Here is a 19,666-nt window from a genome sequence, read left to right on the forward strand (position 1 = left end):
TACATAAGCTCTCATCCTAGTGGACACTGCCGTCTCTGTCCCAAAGCCTCCAGTTTGATTCCTGCCAACAGTCAGAGCACATCAAATCTATTCTACTTCTGTGTATTATGCAACACACACGAGAAACATTATGTCTGTTCATTTCACCCACTCAAAAATCAACTTTTACTTTTTACTTTTGTATAGCTCCTAACGAAGTACTGAGTGTACACCCACACAAACACACTTTTGTATTGCTATTCTTGTGGGACCAAATCATTTATTCCCATCCAAAATCCTATTTTCCCTAACCTTTTTTATTTACCTTTATTTAACTAGGCAAGTCAGTTAAGAACAAATTCTTATTTTCAATGACGGCCTAGGAACGGTGGGTTAACTGCCTTGATCAGGAGCAGAACGACAGATCTTCACCTTGTCAGCTCGGGGATTCGATCTTGCAACCTTTCAGGTTACTAGTCCAACGCTCTAACCACTAGGCTACCTGCCGCTACCTGCCGCCAACCTTAACCCCAAACCCTGACCCTAAAACTATACCTAACCCTAAACCTAACCATAACCCCTAACCCTAATTCTAACCATAACCCTAATTGTAACCCTAACCCTTACCCCTAAGCCTGAAATAGCATTTTTCCTCGAGGGGGCTGGCAAAATGTCCCCACTTGTCTGAATTTTCCTTGTTTTACTATCCTTGTGAGAACTTCTGGTACTCACAAGGATAGTTAAACAAAAAGACACACACACACACACACAACACACACCTACCTAGCCTCCTGGCTGACGGCTGAATGATTTATACTCTGGTTGTCATGGGAATCAGAAAAGCCTCCAGCTCCCTTTGACATTCTTACATGGATGGAAACACAAAGGACCGTTTACTGTCAATTTGTCACTTGTCTTCAGACTGCAGCACTTCATTCCTGTTCTACTGTGGGATGTACCGCTTCACTGGGCTCTTTCAACTCAATGCCATTCTATGAATTCCTGAGACGGGTAATAAACACAGGTTATCCAAAGCAATTACCATAAGTAAAACAGGAAATTTGTACCATAATAATTGGCATAATCATTGCATAATCCAGAACCAAATCAGCTAAAGCAATCACAAGACTATAATTTGCATAATCTGTAAAACTGTAACTGTAAATCTGTAACCTTGCTACTCTCTCTAAGCTGTCCCAGTTCATTCCTGGGTAGCTTCAAGGAAGTTGTTGGATTTATGGATTATAGATATGGCTTAAAACTCTTCCCTGACATACAGTAGCCCAACATTTCCCAAACTTGGGCCTGGAGACCCCAAGAGGTGCACATTTTGTTTTTTGCCCTAACACTACACAGCTGATTCAAATCATCAACTCATCATCAAGCTCTGATTATCTGAATCAGCTGTGCTAGGGCAAAACACATGTGTATACCCCTTGGGGTCCCCAGGACTGAGTTTAGAAAACCTTGCAGTAGCCTATACATATTACCTCCACTTGAACCTGCTGAGCCCTTATCATCTTATATGACGGACTCTTCAAAGCATCACTGGATTTAAATACACCCTGGATTCTCTGCTTTTCAGGAAGAGGGAAGTGGTGTGATGGAATGTGTAGGGGGTAACTTGAACACTTTCATGGCACTTAGCTACAGTATACACAACTTCTTGTCAAACGAGCACAGCACCTGCTGAACAATATAATATTTGTTTTATCATAGATCATGTGCAACATGGTAGAGGTTCCTGAATTGCAGTAATCATGTGATTTGAACTTGTGAGCTCATTGGTTCATGTGCTCTGATGGTTGCAGGTATAACTCTGGAGAATGCACCTCCACCTGTTTCCAAAAATGGTGGTGCATTTCCTATAATATTTAACTCTTTATATGCTACCTAATTCTGCATTTAAAAAAATTCATCTCTACAACAGTGTATACCTAACTCTATTACCTCTCTTGAACTCCTCCAGCATCACATCCAGTTTGGTGTCGCTGAACACACAGTGCATGGGGTGTTTGTAGAACTGGGTGATGGTCTTCAGCGGGGTGCAGTCATCCGGGTCCACGAACGCCAGGTCTTTGACGAACAGGATATCAACGATGTTGGACCTGTCGTTCTCATAGACCGGGATCCGGGTGAACCCGCTCTGCATGACGTCAGACATGGTACAGAAGTCTAGAACAGCATCCGAGGAGAGCATGTAACAGTCCGCCAGAGGGGTGTGAACTTCTTCTACGTTCTTGGTGCGCAACTCCAGAGCGCCCTGGATGATGTTGAGTTCCTCTTTGACCAGGTCGTGGTAGGGGTCTGTGACGCGCAGCATGGCAACCAGTTTCTCTCTGGTGTAGAAGTTACTGATCTCCTGGTGGAGCATGATGTCTAGGAGTTTGGAGACGGGGTAGGAGATGGGGAAGGAGACCAGCATTAGAAGCCGGGTGGCCCAGATGGTTTTGGAGGCGATGGCGAGGCTGTGTCTGGACGCCACAGAGTGAGGCAGGATCTCTCCTATAAAGAATATACCGAAAGTGCAGGTAGCAAGGGAGGTGGGAGTCATCCCTATAATCTGGCACATCCACACTACGAAACAGGTGTTGGTCAGCACGTTGCCCAGCACCACAGTACACAGGATGTAGTTGCCATGTTTACGCACAGATTCGATCTTGTGCGCATATTTTTGTTCCTTCTCGGTGCCGCTGTTTTGGAGGACCCGGAGCTCAACGGGATCCAGGGCGAGCATGCTGATGTTCAGCCCGCTGCAGAGCGCAGAGAGCCCCAGTAGCATCACCGACACCCCCAACTGGAGCCACACGTCCGCTTGCGGGGGTCGCTCCACCACGGCTAGCCAGAAGTCTCTGGTGGTGAAATGTTCCCACTTCACCCCATCAAACGCGCAAATGGAGTAGTATTTTATCCGCTCATCTTTGCGCAGGTCTTTGGCGAGCAGCTCCACTATGGAATCAGAATCAAATAACACAAAGGTCCTCATCAGACAAAATAAAAACGCACAATAACAAAACATTCGACGATTCAACAACGATTAAAACATGTAACTATAAACGAACCTAGAACGGAGTTGTGGCTGGATGCAGACCTGAAGGAACCCAGGAGTTCGATGTCAGAACTCCGCGCATGCTCGTCCACGCACGGGTTCCGTTTGGAATGGACCTAAACACAAATTAACATTTTAACACGATATTTACGCAATTTAATTAAACATATGTCATATATAGCGTTATGGGTAAATGGTCAACGCACTAAATAAACTGACCATGCTCTCCCCCTCTCCTCTCTCTCGCTCTCCTCCTGGCTCCTCTATGAAGGCGATCCATGGTGCGGCAGCTGCACCCTCTGGTCTCCCGCTCCCAGAGCGGTTCTGGGCTCTCTGTGTAACCGGGGATGCTGCGTAGTAAACCCGCAGCATGAACCGAGTCCCCTCGGTCGCCTGGAGCAGCCCGTCTTGCACAGACAGTTCACCGGCTTTAGTGTTCTCTGGGCGGACACCAAGCAATCCCTTCGCCGGAGCTGGGAGAAAGAATACGATGATGAGAAGGATAGAGAAGTTAAATAACAGCAGGCTGCAGGAATGAAGTGCGGTGCGGTGTGTTGAGGATGAAGCTGCTGCAGCATCAGCAGCCATCATGCTGAATGAGCTGCAGAGGGACGTCGGCGATGGTTGGGTCACGTGGTTAGGGTTTTTACGCTGGCTCTTGGAATCGGCATAACATCTGGAGAGCCACACTTGGAGCAGAGAGAAGAGAGGGGGCATGTGTGCAGCACAATGACGTAATGTCATGTTGAGTGCCACTACCGTCTAAAAATAGAAGGCAGCATATGCCCTATCATCAGCCACTTCCCTGCAGGGAGCGACTGTCTGTCGCTCTCTGCAGAGATCACAATCGTTGCCTACTGACAGACCCTTTCATACTGTGTGTGTGTGTGTGTGTGTGTGTGTGTTCATTTTGTAGGCCTACTCAAAGGCCTTCATCACAGTTTTTCTCTCTCAAGCTATTTTTTTCACAATCAGCATCATCATAATCATCCTCATCATTGTCACCGTCATAATTATCATCATAATCTTTGTAAACAGCAGCATCGTCATCATCACATTGGGTAAAACTGCAGTCGATTTTTCTAGAACGTGTTATACAGTATTCCACCAGATGGCAGTGCTGACTCCCCTTTCCCATTTCAGCACCAGCTCTGGAGTCAAGTTTTACTAGAGGCTCTTCAACTAAGCAAGTTGTTCGTTTACCCTCCTAGTGTGAGTATTTTGATTGAATTTCACATGATATGGTCATTAAACGGATTTAAATAGCACAGTAATAAAAGCAGGGTTGCATTTTAAAGCCAATAATAGGTTACTACTATGAGTCAATGTTTTGGGCCTGAGTCAGAAATGATTTATAATTTGCAAATGATTTATAATTAATAGTCTAACAATTATTATTTCTAAATGATTTAGAATTTTCAGAGCCCAATCGCATTTAGGCATACGAATAATTAGCCTACAAACGACAATGTCTTACTTGTAGCGTGTAATTCCATTTAAAATATCATGTTTTTACATTTTGGAATCGGAGCCTACATGTTAATGTAAGCCATAAAACGAGAAATGTAAAGAGATAAGACAGTTTAGCAAAGCACACCGTTACATTGGTTTAATAATCAGATACATAAAAAGGACACGATAATACACAGGGACTTACTTGGCTGCTCCTTTGTCTAGTGGTAGGCTGACTTCTCTGCCTCTGCAACTTTCACACATCGTCAATATTCGGAAGAGCGATCGTGAACCCTGCCTTGTAAACCGTGACCCTTTCATCGCCTGTTCAAGACAGTTACAATCCTGGTAGTGGCGTGTCAATAAATAGCCTTATCTACCCTCCTTCGCCCACGCTCTCTCTCTCTACACTTATGCTCCAAATCACATGTATGTGCCTGTCAAGGCAATGTTTTTTAAATAGATTTTATTTTGGAAGTATAATCGAAGTCAGATCCCACTGGACACAGACGTCAATTCAATTTATATTCCACGTTGGTTCAACGTAATTTCGTTGATTTAATTAGAAAATAACAAACCATATAGCCACAAAACTGAAAATAAATAATATTATTGTAGGGTATGTGACTAAATTATATAGGTCTAGTATTATTGATATTTTAAATCATGTTCAACTGATGAAGCTCAATACATTTCAACAAAATATGTTTCTAATGTAATGCATTTGCCATTATTGCTTCACTAACGAAATTGCTGTTACATTTTCGACCCTGTTGATTTGTTGCATTTTCCAATAGGCTACTATAGAGGCCTGTTTTGTTGCGTTATAGTTCAGGGGCCTCGTGTTATAACTTGGGACAAAGATAGAATGTCGTTTTGAAAAAAAGAGAGTTTAAATCGGATTATTATCGTTATAATCCCGAGAAGTTAAAAGCTAACTAATGTGTAGGCTAAATGCAAATCTGGACAGATTTAGATCAAATATAGAGAGAGACATGTATTTAAACCAGATGTAGGCCTATCTTTAAACGCTATGCCATACATGCTATATCCACCACCCCGTTATATAAAGCCATGTAACCACACCTAAAGGAATCCTAGGAAAAAGCTATGGCTTTGTTTAGCTCCGGAGATAACATGTGTTCGTTATTCTGCCTTAGAAGTAGACCTATCTGTTGCACGTTGCTCTTTTCTCCCAAGAAAATTACAATTATTCGTTTATATTACACAATTATTTGTCTATTAGGCCATGCTTTTTGTTGTTACTCTTGTCATTATTATTAGTGTATTATAGTAGTATTATAGTTGTGTTCAGTTTGTCTTGCTTTTTCAAAGTTGATACAATAGGTCTACTTTTGTCTTCGATAAATGGAGTCGAAAAGTTATAGTCAGAATATTTAACATTTAGTTATTATTTTGTCAAAACCTTCCAAAAGTAGTTACTCAGTCAACGATACCCACACACACTTTCGATAGCTTATGCCACTGGCAAAAATAGCTTAAATTAATACGATGAAAGGTGACATGAGAAAACATTCGACATTACGGAATGTGTTGGACGAAGCAAACGAGTGTTGGCTAGCCTACATTATTTTCTAAGTCGAAAGGAATTTGATAGTCGGCTAATTTTCTTTGCAATGATTGGAAATACGATTAAGTCAAGCTCAACTCGAGAAATGCACGCCAATCTGTACTCTTTTGGTGGCGGGTTCCCTAATTTCACTCACAGAGTGCACATGGACAACATTCACGCACAAACATCTTCTATGAATTGTCTATCCTATGAACACAACTTTAATGTTATTGAATTGTGATAATGTGCTAACTTATTTTGTTTTCAACTCCAATTGTTTGATTTGACAATTTAGTAATTTAGCAGACGCTATTATACAGAGCGAATTCCATCAGCAAATAGGGTTATGTGCCGAGCTCAAATGCACATCGACAGATTTTTCACCTATTCAGCTCGGGCATTCGAACCAGCGACCTTTCAGTTACTGGCCCACTGCTCTTAATAACCACCAGGCTACCTAGTGTAGCCTATAACACAGTTGTACTTATCTAATGTAAAGTATTTATATTATATTTAATTTAGTTGGAATTCCCGGAAATCTTACAGACTGTAGCTTTACTTTCCCACCTATCTGAGTATCGAGTATCAGAACAAGGATTTTTTTTAACTAAATGCATTCACAGTCTCCATATCGTTCAAAGAATGGGCACTAAATTACTGTAATTCTTCTCTTAATGTTCTATTTAACATTTTGGTAACATTTCATAGGGGAAAATCTAACCTTTATGGAAATCACATGCTATGTATCCCCATCAATCCCAAACACTTTACACAATATGTCTTCGACATCTCAAAATGGACATCAAAAGACTCCAAATGACGTCTACAGTATATCTGCCATAGACATGCAGTAAAAGACCGTCATTTGATGAGGGATGTTGGTCCGTTGCCATAGGACCGCTACAGCCGCAGCGGGACATATCAAAGACTCATCTCTTCTCCTGGTGGAGTGAGGGGTCAACCGAAGATCCCACTGTGATATGGAGAGAGTTACATAGGAGTTCGAGAATGTTGGAGAGATGAATATATAGAGAGGTATGAGGTTGGGGAGGGTGAAAAGGAGTCAGAGGTTTGCTCCCCGCTATTAGACGTGCATATTATGAATAGATAGACAGTGTTCTGCCTTAGGACCATGAGGGGTGCGTGTCTGATTCTACCTCACATAGCAATGGACAGTTGATAAAGCTTTCTCATGAGAGATGAATAACAATAACTGGCTCGTTTATTTGCAATGCCCTGTCAGCCACAGGCTGTCAGGCATGTCCTGTCCATGTTTGCGTCTTCATATTTCCTTTGTTCCTTTCAGCCAGGCCTCACGCACTTTCCAGAATTAATATCGAGCTTTCCAAGAGTTGTTTGAATGGTTTAACGTTGGAGCGTAAAACATGAAGTTGGTTGTAGCGGTCACTAATTCAAATAGATAATAGAACCTCTAAACATTTTCAAACTTGTATTGATTTTGACTGTAACAGGAGGGATTACACAAATGTTTTGGGATATCTTCCCTATCCCAGTGCATCATGCACTTTCTACACAGTAGATCAAGGGGAGTATATAGTCAGCGACCTCAGACGACCAGAGTTATCAAACAGTAAGGCGGTGTGCTCATGAGGCTGAGACAAGCCAGGCCGAGGTGAGGTGAAGTTGTTGGGATAACCACCATAACAACGACCCATCCCGTCGGTCAATGCCTTTCTCTACTTGCAAGTGGGACCACGCTGTGTGTAGGCCCTCTGATCAAAGAACATCTGGAGAGAGACTTCATATAAAGCTTTTATAGGTATGTTAAATATGTTGGCTGTAGAGTTCTAAATTAGTTTTGAATATGTTTTTGGAAGCGCACCAAGCACCAAAATTGGCAAAGTTCGATGCAGTCACTGGTTAAACTGTAGAAAACATTAGCCTTGTGATCGCAGCTGTTCTTAAATAGCCTAGTTAAATAGGCTACTTTTGCGTAAAATATATTTTGCCGCAAAGCCTAACTAGCTATTTACTCTCCTTTTCTTGTAGGCATACTTATCTAGGACCGTACACCAAGAAATGCCCTGTTCGATAACAGTGTCTAAAAACCGTTCCATTCAAAAGTATAGAAAGAACACCAATAGGCCTACTCTGATATTTCATTTATTTACGTTGACGTTTACTTGTTTTACTAGCCCTCAACGTTTTCGTTTATTGTAGGCTTACTTAAAATGTTCATGTAGCTTAGTTAGGAATGTGCGTTTTTTTGTCTTCTTTGATGGATTGTATTGTGGTTCTTAGTTCCCCAACGAACGAAATATACATTTGTTTAAAAATGCATAATTATGTCTGTATCAAAACCATCTTGACACTGTAGAGATGCATCCAACTTTCATGTATAAGAGATTTGTGTTTCACAGATTATTAGCATATATAAAACGTTCAGCTTTTTAGATGACCCTGCAATTCTAATCTAAGCAACACAAAACTTCGCTATTTCCGAGATACCAAATTCGAGTAGTTCCTTAGCCTAAATATTTCTAGAGTATAGTTTTGAATACACGGTTTTCATAACGCTTGTTTTTAATCATTCCATTGGTTAACATGATTTGTTGGTATTGTTTTGTTCGAGAGTGACACATACACGACAGTTTCATACACAATTCATTGCATCAGACAAATTGCTTTTCAGATTTACATGAAAATGTATGTTTTGTGGCAGTCACCAGCGTGCGTAATTCTTTTTACATTGTGCATTGGAGACAACTCGCCAAGTGCGTATATTCTATATCTTATTAATACCTTTTGAGTCATGTGTCTATGTAAAAGTATAGCCTCTTATTTATCTAAAGGTTCCCTTTCCTAATTTTACAAGTCATAAAAACAAGAAATAGTGGGACTTGTTGAGCTCTGCAATGCGGACTTGTCCTAGCATATTGATAAATAGATCGCCCTGATCATTGTTTTCTCTCCTACACCTCAGGGGTTAATTAAGTATGAACCCTCATACCTCAGAGAAGAACCATCACTGAGTCCTGAAGAGGGGCGGTGCTGCCTCCTCTCCTCCCCCAGGCTCCTGGCCCTCTCTAGCGGGGAGGCTGGCCCGGGGCGTGCGCTCCCCTCTCCAGCTCCCAAAAACACGGAGGGGCGGGGGGAGACGGACAGACAGAAAGGAGCAGATCTCTTCGCTCAAAGGAATAGGAAGAGTTTATTCAGACTACAAGGTATTGCTACAGCTTCTCTCACGTTCCCTCAAACAGCAGAGCACAGTCTTGTTTTTATGCGCAGTGTTCCATCTGTGGTGCCAAGCCAGGAAGATGCCCAATCCGGCGACATGCCCCTTCCCAGGCTCCCGGCTGTGGCTGGTATCCGTTGCTCTGATGGTGCTGTCGGTGATCTCATCTTCTTCGACCTACCAGAGACCTGCACCCGGCGGCGGGGGGAAGAGAACGGGGTTCATGGAGAGGACGCTCATTTTGCTGGACGTCAACACCCGCAGTCCGGTTCAAGTTCTAAATGACAACTTCCTCTCTTTACAGTTGGATCCGTCGATTATAAAGGACGGGTGGCTGGACTTTCTGAGGTAGATTTCTTTCCCACTCTGTCTGCTTTATCGACTTCATAGTCGTCGTTATTCTCATGTTTGGATCAAATGCATTGTTTTTGGTTTATAGGTCTCTGTTGAGCATGATCGGATTTAGTTATCTAGACGAATGGTTCTTTGACAATATTATGATATCGGGAATCATTAAACCATGTCATATAGTCGGTTTATGCCGATTTGTGCATTGCCTTTGTTTAGGTGACATTAGATATGGGGTAAACTAGCCTGTATGGAAATATGGAGTGTCCTAAAGATTGTAGTGTAGGCCTAACTTCATAATTACGTCGTCGAGCTTTACCAATTGGTGTGCATACTAGTAGCCTATTTTCTAATTGCAGTTGAGACAACTTTTGACACATGCTGCGTCATTCTCGTGTGGCATGCATGCATCGGTTTACACAGTATGTAGCCTAATTCATAAACATCTCTTTAACATAGTGGTGTTAATAATACGTCTACATATATAATGCCACTGTCTTAGTCGTGTCAATGTTTCTGTGTTCTACACAATGCTAATATGAAGAGAGAAGGGAACGAGAATGACAGGGAAAGAGGTGATATGAGCTCATAATATATAGTTAATGTTGCATGTTGGGTATGGAAGGGAATCGTTTACATTGGTAGAAGTATGCCTACATGGCGCACACGAGGCTCTTTGAAGAATTTCCGTAAACAGAGGTTTCTTATTTCCAGTGAAACATCCACTGTTATTGTTTGGGAGGAGAGAAAGGGGGTCGTGGCATTTTACAAGTTCTATAGAGTATCAGGGTTTACTACTCGATATCGACATGTTTGTAATAATGAAAAACAGTCGGAATGGCTACTCAAATATTATTGGAGCAACAGCATGTATCGCCCTGGAAGTAAACAATTTCAGCTTCCAATCAGCTTCGGCTTTGTGCAAAGTTCCCAGATGTAACTTTTAACCAGTCAATGGAGAACTTTGTGGTCAGGATTTTAGCAAAAATGTAATTCTGGGTTAACTAGATGAAAAGTGTTATTCCCACATGAACGCGTTCAATCATATGGATCTATATAAATTCAGTTGTTGCTGAATATTCAACCTTCAGCAAGTAAATGTTGTCTGCATCAATTTTGTGATAATAACAATAATAATAATAATGATACTAATCATCACAATAATATAATAATATACCTAATGTTCATAATGTTCATAATAACAATAACACACTATGTGATCAAACAATTAACCTTTTAACAATATTGACAAGTTTTTTGCTTTACTTTGGTTCATACTTTTCACTAACTTCCTATATGTAGGTAGGCTATTCACTCACAATTTCAATGCTAATTTTCTGCAATGTTTTTCCAATATTTATTTTCTTAAACTGTACTGGTCAGGTTCATATAAACCGTTATTTGAATAAACATTTAAACCATGCCTACTGTAAACTTTGCTGATCGTCAGATCTGATAACCCAGCGCTCAAGCACACTAAGGCCATACTATAGGATAAATTCGTTTTTGTGGTAGGTCGGTGGGTTTTAGAGACATAAATAGGCAATTATTATAATACAAAGCTAGGCGATTTAACTACTACAATAGTCTATAATTGTCATAAAAATTGCACTTTATTCAAGTCTGCAAGAATCGGTTAAAATGATCACAACATGGCCTATATTCTGCCTACAAAAACAGCACAATATGGTAAGTGCTAATCCCATAACATATAATTGAACACAACATTATAAAGCTACAGTGCAATTTCCAGTAATTTCAATTAATGGGAAATATTCTCTTAATTTTGAAGAACGTGACTTATAAATAGGCCTACTACAAAACTGTCCTTTTGCTCCATGTTTTTGATCAAAGGAGACTTTATAAAGAAATAATGACTAGCTTCAAATCAACGTTTAAAAAGTAGGCTAATGTTTCTCTCATGGAATGCCATTCCTTTACTACAGAAAGCATGTGCTATTGGCATGTGATGTATTAGTTTGCTCCATTGTTTTGTTGGTGGTCCACTCTTGACGATATGCACAAATTACAGTGTGGCTTTGGTTGAAAAGTATAATATTTCTGTTGTTTATTCTGTGTCCAGTCTGGTAACACAACAGTAGAGTGGAATACTTAACCCAAAACTATTTTTCTAATCCAGAGCTGTGGGAGATATTATTGCTAGCTGGCTAACAGCGCCACTGAGAGGGTCATAAAAGTCCTGTTGTAATGGAAAAGCTGTCATGTCCCATAAGACCATCATGTAAATACTAGTAGGGTTCACTAGCTTTTCTCTCAAGTGAAACCAATAAGTGAGAGTGATAGTAAAAATAGTTTTGAAAGCCCAGTCTGGAAAGCTTTGACAGTAATCTGCTAACACTGTAGTGTGAAACATGTTTTTATTATTCTGGGTGTACTAGTCTCACCATCATAAAATGTTTCCCTGTGACATCTAAAAAAACACTAAAACCTACTCTCTGGATGAATTAAATTGGCTCCATGTCTAGTTTTCTTTTGTTGAATCTGAATGCACAAGAAATATCACATTTAAATAAAGCTGTCATTGCTTTATTACTTGAGTTTTTTGTCTTGTGAAAGTAGTGCTCAGCCTCTGTTGAGTAGCCTATGTCACCAGTGCTGGATATTGCAATGACATACCCACTACAGGAATTATTTTCAACATAACGTCAATCATTTCTTCTCAGAGTTGTGTATGTACGTAGATAATCTGAAATCAATGATAGTCATGTTGGGTTTTTCATGCAGCGTGTTTTGACACAGAGCCTAATTGATAAAAAAATATTGTTTAATAAATATTTCAGATGTATTTGTGCACCGTATTCTTATCAGATCTCTGTCTCCATGTATAGTTCCAAGCGTTTGGTAACCCTAGCCCGAGGTCTGTCCCCAGCCTATCTGAGGTTCGGAGGAAAGAGAACTGACTTCCTCCAGTTCCACAACTTGAAGAACCTTGCCAAGTTCAGAGGCCCCGGCCCAGATTACTACCTAAAAAACTATGAAGATGGTGAGTTAGACATTATGGATTTGATTATTGGTTTACGCAGATGTTAAACACACATTTTGTATATTTGTTTATGGTGTTGTTTTCCCAATTTGATTATAAAATGTATTGAGATGTTTAAATGTACTTTAGGTACAGTTGAAATCGTCTATGTCCATGTTCATTAGTAGGCCTAAAGTCCTATTCTGTAGCATTCAATTTGAATTTAAACAAGCTTTATTAGCATGAAAGGAACAATCCAATATTGCCAGAAGTGGTACGCAATGAAACTACATGACCCGTTCTTGGTCTCTGTGTCAACGCTCAGACATAGTGCGTAGTGACATCGCCCTGGACAAGCAGAGGGGCTGTAAGCTGGCCAACCACCCTGACATGATGCTGGAGCTGCAAAGAGAGAAGGCAGCTCAGATGCAGCTAGTCCTCCTCAAAGAACAGCTCTCCAACCTCTACAGCAACATCACAATAACAGGTAGGAGATCACACACACACACACACACACACACACACACACACACACACACACACACACACACACACACACACACACACACACACACACACACACACACACACACACACACACACACACACACACACACACACACACACACACACACACACACACACACACACACACACACACAAAAACTCTCTGTTTGGTTACTCAATCTTGCCAGAGCACAGCGATGTAAATCATCACCCCTCAGATTTACTAATGTCATTTGTAGAGAAGGGATGGAAGGATGAATGTAGAGGAAGCGGGGAGGCAGAGAGTACTGGCATTTCTGAATGAAAGGTTCAACTGAACCTGGCTGTGGAGGGGCAGCTGGACTGTGTGTGTATGTTTCTGTGTGTGACTTGCTGAGTCCCAGTGACTATCCCTGACTTCCCAGGGTGGTAACTGAGAACCGTAAGGGTTTGGTTAGCAGTAGGCTGTGTCAGGATGTCTTTATGTTACAGTATTTTGCTTGGTATTTATTAGAAATGATGTGGTAGCAATTAATACTTTGTAGTACTTAAATACCAGTTGTGGTACCAAATGGCATGTAATGATATGATGTAATGATAATGTAATGATATGATGTAATGATAATGTAATGATATGATGTAATGATAATGTAATGATGGTTAATTTAAAACATATAGATGCTGTTGTAATAGTTTGGTCATTGTTCTGTAATTACAATTTTACTGCTATAATTTCCAGTAAAATACAGAGTAAACAGCAGTCTATCAAAACAAACCGTAACCCCAGAGTTTCTAACTTTTAAAATGTGTGGATCATATCAACTTACAAAGTTGAAGAGAGGAGAGATGAGGATGGAATTTCAGTCATCGGAGCTACAATGGCAACTACAGCTGCTTGTGATTTATTAGAAGAACAAAATGACTGTGTTTGTGTTTGTGTGTGTGTGTGTGTGTGTGTGTGTGTGTGTGTGTTTGTGTGTGTGTGTGTGTGTGTGTGTGTGTGTGTGTGTGTGTGTGTGTGTGTGTGTGTGTGTGTGTGTGTGTGTGTGTGTGTGTGTGTGTGTGTGTGTGTGTGTGTGTGTGTGTGTGTGTGTGTGTGTGTGTAAAACCTCCCATGTTAGAAATGCCTGTTCTAGATCTGTCTTGAACAACACACACTGCAACTAAGGAGATATTCATATGAAGAAATAACATGAACACTGAGGGATTATTCCCCAAATATTTATGCCTACAGAACTGATGCCATGACAGATCATTCCACCAGCTTCACTCAAGACTTCAGTGATATTAATGTATATCTAATAAATCTTCATATTATCCCAAGGGAATCTGCTAGAATTTGTCTTTTGTCGAATACATTGTTCATTAATGCACAGTGGTGTTGCATTATTCCGTTTTTAATGTACTGTAGTATATAAGGTATTTCAGACACATTTGTACATTGATAGATTTTCATTGACGGGGTTACTGTGTGTGTGTGTGTGTGTGTGTGTGTGTGTGTGTGTGTGTGTGTGTGTGTGTGTGTGTGTGTGTGTGTGTGTGTGTGTGTGTGTGTGTGTGTGTGTGTGTGTGTGTGTGTCTGTGTGAACTGTATGTAAGTCTGCGTATCATCAGCTGTGTGATTTCAACGGGGCTCTGGTGCACTAGTCAAAACATGGCCTGACTGCGCCTATCTTCAAGCACTGAAGAGACACATTGAGGAGAACCATTTGTTCATGTTTAGGTGCAGAGGAGTTTCAGTTCACAAGTTCAGGAGTCACACTGTGTATCACCCTGTACTTTCTCTGTTGTAGTCTGGTATCTTATCATGAGATAGTTCTACGATATGGACTATCAATATATTCTGATGCACGTCCACCTCAAGGCTTCGAAGTTGTCTTTGCTCCCCTGTCACCCTACACTTAGTCTGGGGAGGGATTAGGTCCCAGGGTTTTTCTTTGTTATGGGGTCCTGGGACCCTTGTTAAAGTCAATGGCATGAACTTTACCCAGTACCAGGACATTTAAGCCAAAACCTGGATGCCTCTGCCAGGAGTTTGAAACTTGGCCGCAAGTGTATCTTCCAGCAAGACAATAAACCCAAGCACACATAAAAATCCACAAATAAATATTTAATTGACCACAAAATCAAAAGTTTGCAATGGCCATCTCAGTGTCCGGAGTTGAACCCCATTGAAAACCTTAAGCCGTCCATAAGCGCAGATGAAGGATATCAAGGATCTGGAAAGACTCTTTATGGAGGCATGGTCTAATCCCTCCCAATGTGTTCTCCAATCTCATAAAACAGTTTAGAAAAAGGCCCAGTGTCGTTATCCTCACAAGGGGAGGGTGCTGGAGTATAAAAATAAATAAAATAAGTATATTACCCCCTTTTTCGTGATATCCAATTACGATCTTGTCTCATTGCTGCAACTCCCCAACAAAGGTTGAGTCATGTGTCCTCCGAAACATGACCCACCTAACCACTTTTCTTAACACCCACCTGCTTAACCTGGAAGCCAGCTGCACCAATGTGTCAGAGGAAACACAGTTCAACTGACGACGAAGTCAGCCTGCAGGCACCCAGCCCACCACAAGGACTCGCTAGAGCGCGATCAGCCATGTAAAGCCCCCCTTGCCAAACCCTCCCCTAACCTGGACGGTTCTGGGCCAATTGTGCGCCTCCCTATGAACCCGGGTCTGTAGTGATATCTCAAGCACTGCGATGCAGGTTTTTTTGCTCATCTTTATTAAGGGATCCAATAATTCTGGACCCCACTATATATCTATGTTAAAGAAGTCCTCCTCTTCTGTCTAGCCTGTGTGTGCTGAGATGTGGCTGACAGTACATTATGATTGTTGGAGAATGCTGTTTAAAGGTCAAGTGCAGTCAAAAACGTGTTTTTCCCTGTGTTTATATATTTCCACACTATGAGGTTGGAATAATACTGTGTAATTGTGCAAATTATCATAATGCCCTTTTAATGTAAGAGCTGTTTGAAAAGACCCCCTGAAATTTCAACCTGTTTTGGTAGGATGGAGTTTTGGCCTTCCAAACCTCTCTGCCAATAACAGCTAATTTTCAGTTTTCCCCTTGCCAGTCAGTCCTATCAAAGTTCTTGCTTGAGAAATTGCTCTTGCTAAGAAGCTATTTTTGTTTTTACCATTTTAATTGAAAACAATCACAGTAAGGTACTTAATTGTTACCCAGAAATGATTTGATATTGAGATAAAAACGTCTGCATTGGTCTTTTAAGTGGGGCGGCGGGTAGCCTAGTGGTTAGAACATTGGACTTGTAACCGAAAGGTTGCAAAATCAAATCCCTGAGCTGACAAGGTAAAAATCTGTCGCTCTGCCCCTGAACAAGGCAGTTAACCCACTGTTCCTAGGCCGCCATTAAAAATAAGAATTTGTTCTTAACTGGCTTGCCTAGTTAAATAAAGGTTAAAAAAAGTGAGACCTGTAGTGTTCGAAGTTAATTACTGTATATATGAATGGACAAAGCCATTGATCACGTGACACCATTCATGCCTATGTGAAGACTTGATAGGGCATTTGAAGCCCAGGAAGTTGGTTAGATTGACACCGGTGAGTCAATCAAATTACGCATCTGCCTATGTTGTACTTTTGCATCTGTGGTGAAGCGGCGCAGGTCCTAATCCAGGCACTTGTCATCTCCCGTCTGGATTACTGCAACTCGCTGTTGGCTGGGCTCCCTGCCTGTGCCATTAAACCCCTACAACTCATCCAGAACGCCGCAGCCCGTCTGGTGTTCAACCTTCCCAAGTTCTCTCACGTCACCCCGCTCCTCCGCTCTCTCCACTGGCTTCCAGTTGAAGCTCGCATCCGCTACAAGACCATGGTGCTTGCCTACGGAGCTGTGAGGGGAACGGCACCTCCGTACCTTCAGGCTCTGATCAGGCCCTACACCCAAACAAGGGCACTGCGTTCATCCACCTCTGGCCTGCTCGCCTCCCTACCTCTGAGGAAGTACAGTTCCCGCTCAGCCCAGTCAAAACTGTTCGCTGCTCTGGCACCCCAATGGTGGAACAAACTCCCTCACGACGCCAGGTCAGCGGAGTCAATCACCACCTTCCGGAGACACCTGAAACCCCACCTCTTTAAGGAATACCTAGGATAGGATAAAGTAATCCTTCTAACCCCCCCCCCCCCCCTTAAAAGAATTAGATGCACTATTGTAAAGTGGTTGTTCCACTGGATATCATAAGGTGAATGCACCAATTTGTAAGTCGCTCTGGATAAGAGCGTCTGCTAAATGACTTAAATGTAAATGTAAATGGTGAAAGGTGGCAGAGCTAGAGCGGTGTTTGTCAGACTATGAGACATTCCAAAAATTGTTCTTCTCACAAAAACGTCTGAACGGTTTGACCTCTCTATGAAAAGGGGCGATTCTCATGAGCACGGTGGTGCTCTCTGTTTTGCTCTTGTAACGGCGTTCCTCCTCCTCTTCATCCGAAGAGGAGGAGCAGGGATTAAACCAAGGTGCAGCGCGTTGAAATGACATACTGAAGTTTATTTCAACAAGAACAAAACGAACTATACTTGAAATGATACAAAATAACAAAACGAAAGTAGACAGACTTAGAACGACGAACTTACATGAAACACGAAGAACGAACGAACAAGTACTTACTACAAAACAAACGAACGAACGAACGAAACAGTCCCGTATGGTGCAAACATATACACAGACACAGGAGACAACCACCCACAAACAAACAGTGTGAACAGCTAACCTATATATGGTTCTCAATCAGAAGACAACGTCAAACACCTGTCTCTGATTGAGAACCATATAAGGCTGATTACAATAGACCTAAACATAGAAACACAAAACATAGAAATGCCCACCCACACTCACGCCCTGACCGACTAACACATACAAAACAACAGAAAATAGGTCAGGAACGTGACATAACCCCCCCCTCAAGGTGAGAACTCCGGGCGCACCAGCACAAAGTCTAGGGGAGGGTCTGGGTGGGCATCTGACCACGGTGGTGGCTCAGGCTCTGGACGAGGTCCCCACCCCACCATAGTCAATCCCAGCTTCCTTAGCCTCCTCAAAATGACCACCCTCCAAATAACCCCACCTAAATTAAGGGGCAACACCAGAATAAGGGACAGCTCCGGGACAAGGTAGCTCAGGACAGTGAGGTAGGTCGGGATAGAGAGGTAGCTCAGGATAGAGAGGTAGCTCAGGATAAAGAGGTAGCTCAGGATAGAGGGGCAACTCCGGACTGAAGGGCAGCTCTGGACAGAGAGACAGCTCTGGACTGAGGGGCAGTTCTGAATTACTAACAGCTTAGGGCTGAGGGGCAGCTCATGGCTGACTGACGGCTCTGGACGCTCATGGCAGGCTGACGGCTCTGGAAGCTCATGGCAGGCTGACGGCTCTGGACGCTCATGGCAGGCTGACGGCTCTGGACGCTCATGGCAGGCTGACGGCTCTGGACGCTCATGGCAGGCTGACGGCTCTGGACGCTCATGGCAGGCTGACGGCTCTGGACGCTCATGGCAGGCTGACGGCTCTGGACGCTCATGGCAGGCTGACGGCTCTGGACGCTCATGGCTCACTGGCGGCTCTGGCAGATCCTGTCTGGCTGGCGGCTCTGGCAGATCCTGTCTGGTTGGCGGCTCTGGCAGATCCTGTCTGGTTGGCGGCTCTGGCAGATCCTGTCTGGTTGGCGGCTCTGGCAGATCCTGTCTGGTTGGCGGCTCTGGCAGATCCTGTCTGGTTGGCGGCTCTGGCAGATCCTGTCTGGTTGGCGGCTCTGGCAGATCCTGTCTGGTTGGCGGCTCTGGCAGATCCTGTCTGACGAATGGCTCTAGCGGCTCCTGACTGACTATCGGCTCTGACGGCTCGGGACAGACGGGCGGCTCTAATGGCTCGGGACAGACGGGTGGCTCAGACGGCGCTGGGGAGACGGATGGCTCAGACGGCGCTGGGGAGACGGATGGCTCAGACGGCGCTGGGGAGACGGATGGCTCAGACGGCGCTGGGGAGACGGATGGCTCAGATGGCGCTGGGGAGACGGATGGCTCAGATGGCGCTGGGGAGACGGATGGCTCAGATGGCGCTGGGGAGACGGATGGCTCAGATGGCGCTGGGGAGACGGATGGCTCAGATGGCGCTGGGGAGACGGATGGCTCAGATGGCGCTGGGGAGACGGATGGCTCTGGCCGGATAAGGCGCACTGTAGACCTGGTGCGTGGTGCCGGAACTGGAGGCACCGGGCTAAGGACACGCACCTTCATGCTAGTGCGGGGAGCAGGGACAGGGCACACTGGACTCTCAAAGCGTACTCTGTGCCTGGTGCGTGGTACCGGCACTGGTGGCACCGGGCTGAGTGCACGCACATCAGGACTAGTACGGGGAGAAGTAACAGTGTGTACCGGACTCAGGAGACGCACAGGTGGCTTAGTGCGTGGTGCCGGAACTGGAGGCACCGAACTGGATACACACACCATAGGGAGAGTGCGTGGAGGAGGAACAGGGCTCTGGAAACGCACTGGAAGCCTGGTGCGTGGTGTAGGCACTGTTGGTACTGGACTGGGGCGGGGAGGTGGCGCCGGAAATACCGGACCGTGCAGGCGTACTGG

General features: G+C 43.3%; 2 protein-coding genes across 3 annotated transcripts in view; one reads left to right on the plus strand and one right to left on the minus strand.

The window, feature by feature from the left end:
* LOC139571101 (metal transporter CNNM4-like) overlaps nucleotides 1-3,760 on the minus strand; it is a 27,613-nt gene extending 23,853 nt beyond the window's left edge. For both annotated transcript variants that reach the window (XM_071393650.1, XM_071393651.1), the window contains exons 1-3: nucleotides 3,248-3,760; nucleotides 3,042-3,144; nucleotides 1,930-2,928 (exon numbers count right to left, since the gene is read on the minus strand). In XM_071393650.1, the coding sequence (XP_071249751.1) occupies nucleotides 1,930-2,928; nucleotides 3,042-3,144; nucleotides 3,248-3,745 (1,600 nt within the window). In that variant the 5' untranslated portion in view covers nucleotides 3,746-3,760. The remainder of the gene's footprint in view (nucleotides 1-1,929; nucleotides 2,929-3,041; nucleotides 3,145-3,247) is intronic.
* Nucleotides 3,761-9,041: 5,281 nt separating this feature from the next.
* Nucleotides 9,042-14,394, plus strand: LOC139571104 (inactive heparanase-2-like). Its single transcript, XM_071393653.1, has 4 exons — nucleotides 9,042-9,597; nucleotides 12,447-12,601; nucleotides 12,906-13,067; nucleotides 14,301-14,394. The coding sequence occupies exons 1-4, from the start codon at nucleotides 9,332-9,334 to the stop codon at nucleotides 14,312-14,314; spliced, it is 597 nt and encodes a 198-aa protein (XP_071249754.1). The 5' UTR covers nucleotides 9,042-9,331; the 3' UTR covers nucleotides 14,315-14,394.
* The last annotated feature ends 5,272 nt before the right edge of the window (nucleotides 14,395-19,666 follow it).

This window comes from Salvelinus alpinus, chromosome 3 (assembly GCF_045679555.1).
Source record: "Salvelinus alpinus chromosome 3, SLU_Salpinus.1, whole genome shotgun sequence".
Lineage (NCBI taxonomy): Eukaryota > Metazoa > Chordata > Actinopteri > Salmoniformes > Salmonidae > Salvelinus > Salvelinus alpinus.

Coding starts and splice junctions, on each gene's coding strand:
- LOC139571104 (XM_071393653.1), top strand. CDS start 9,332: ATGCCCAATCCGGCGACATGCCCCTTCCCAGGCTCCCGGCTGTGGCTG. Junction 9,598..12,446: donor GGGTGGCTGGACTTTCTGAG/GTAGATTTCTTT, acceptor CTCCATGTATAG/TTCCAAGCGTTTGGTAACCC. Junction 12,602..12,905: donor CCTAAAAAACTATGAAGATG/GTGAGTTAGACA, acceptor GTCAACGCTCAG/ACATAGTGCGTAGTGACATC.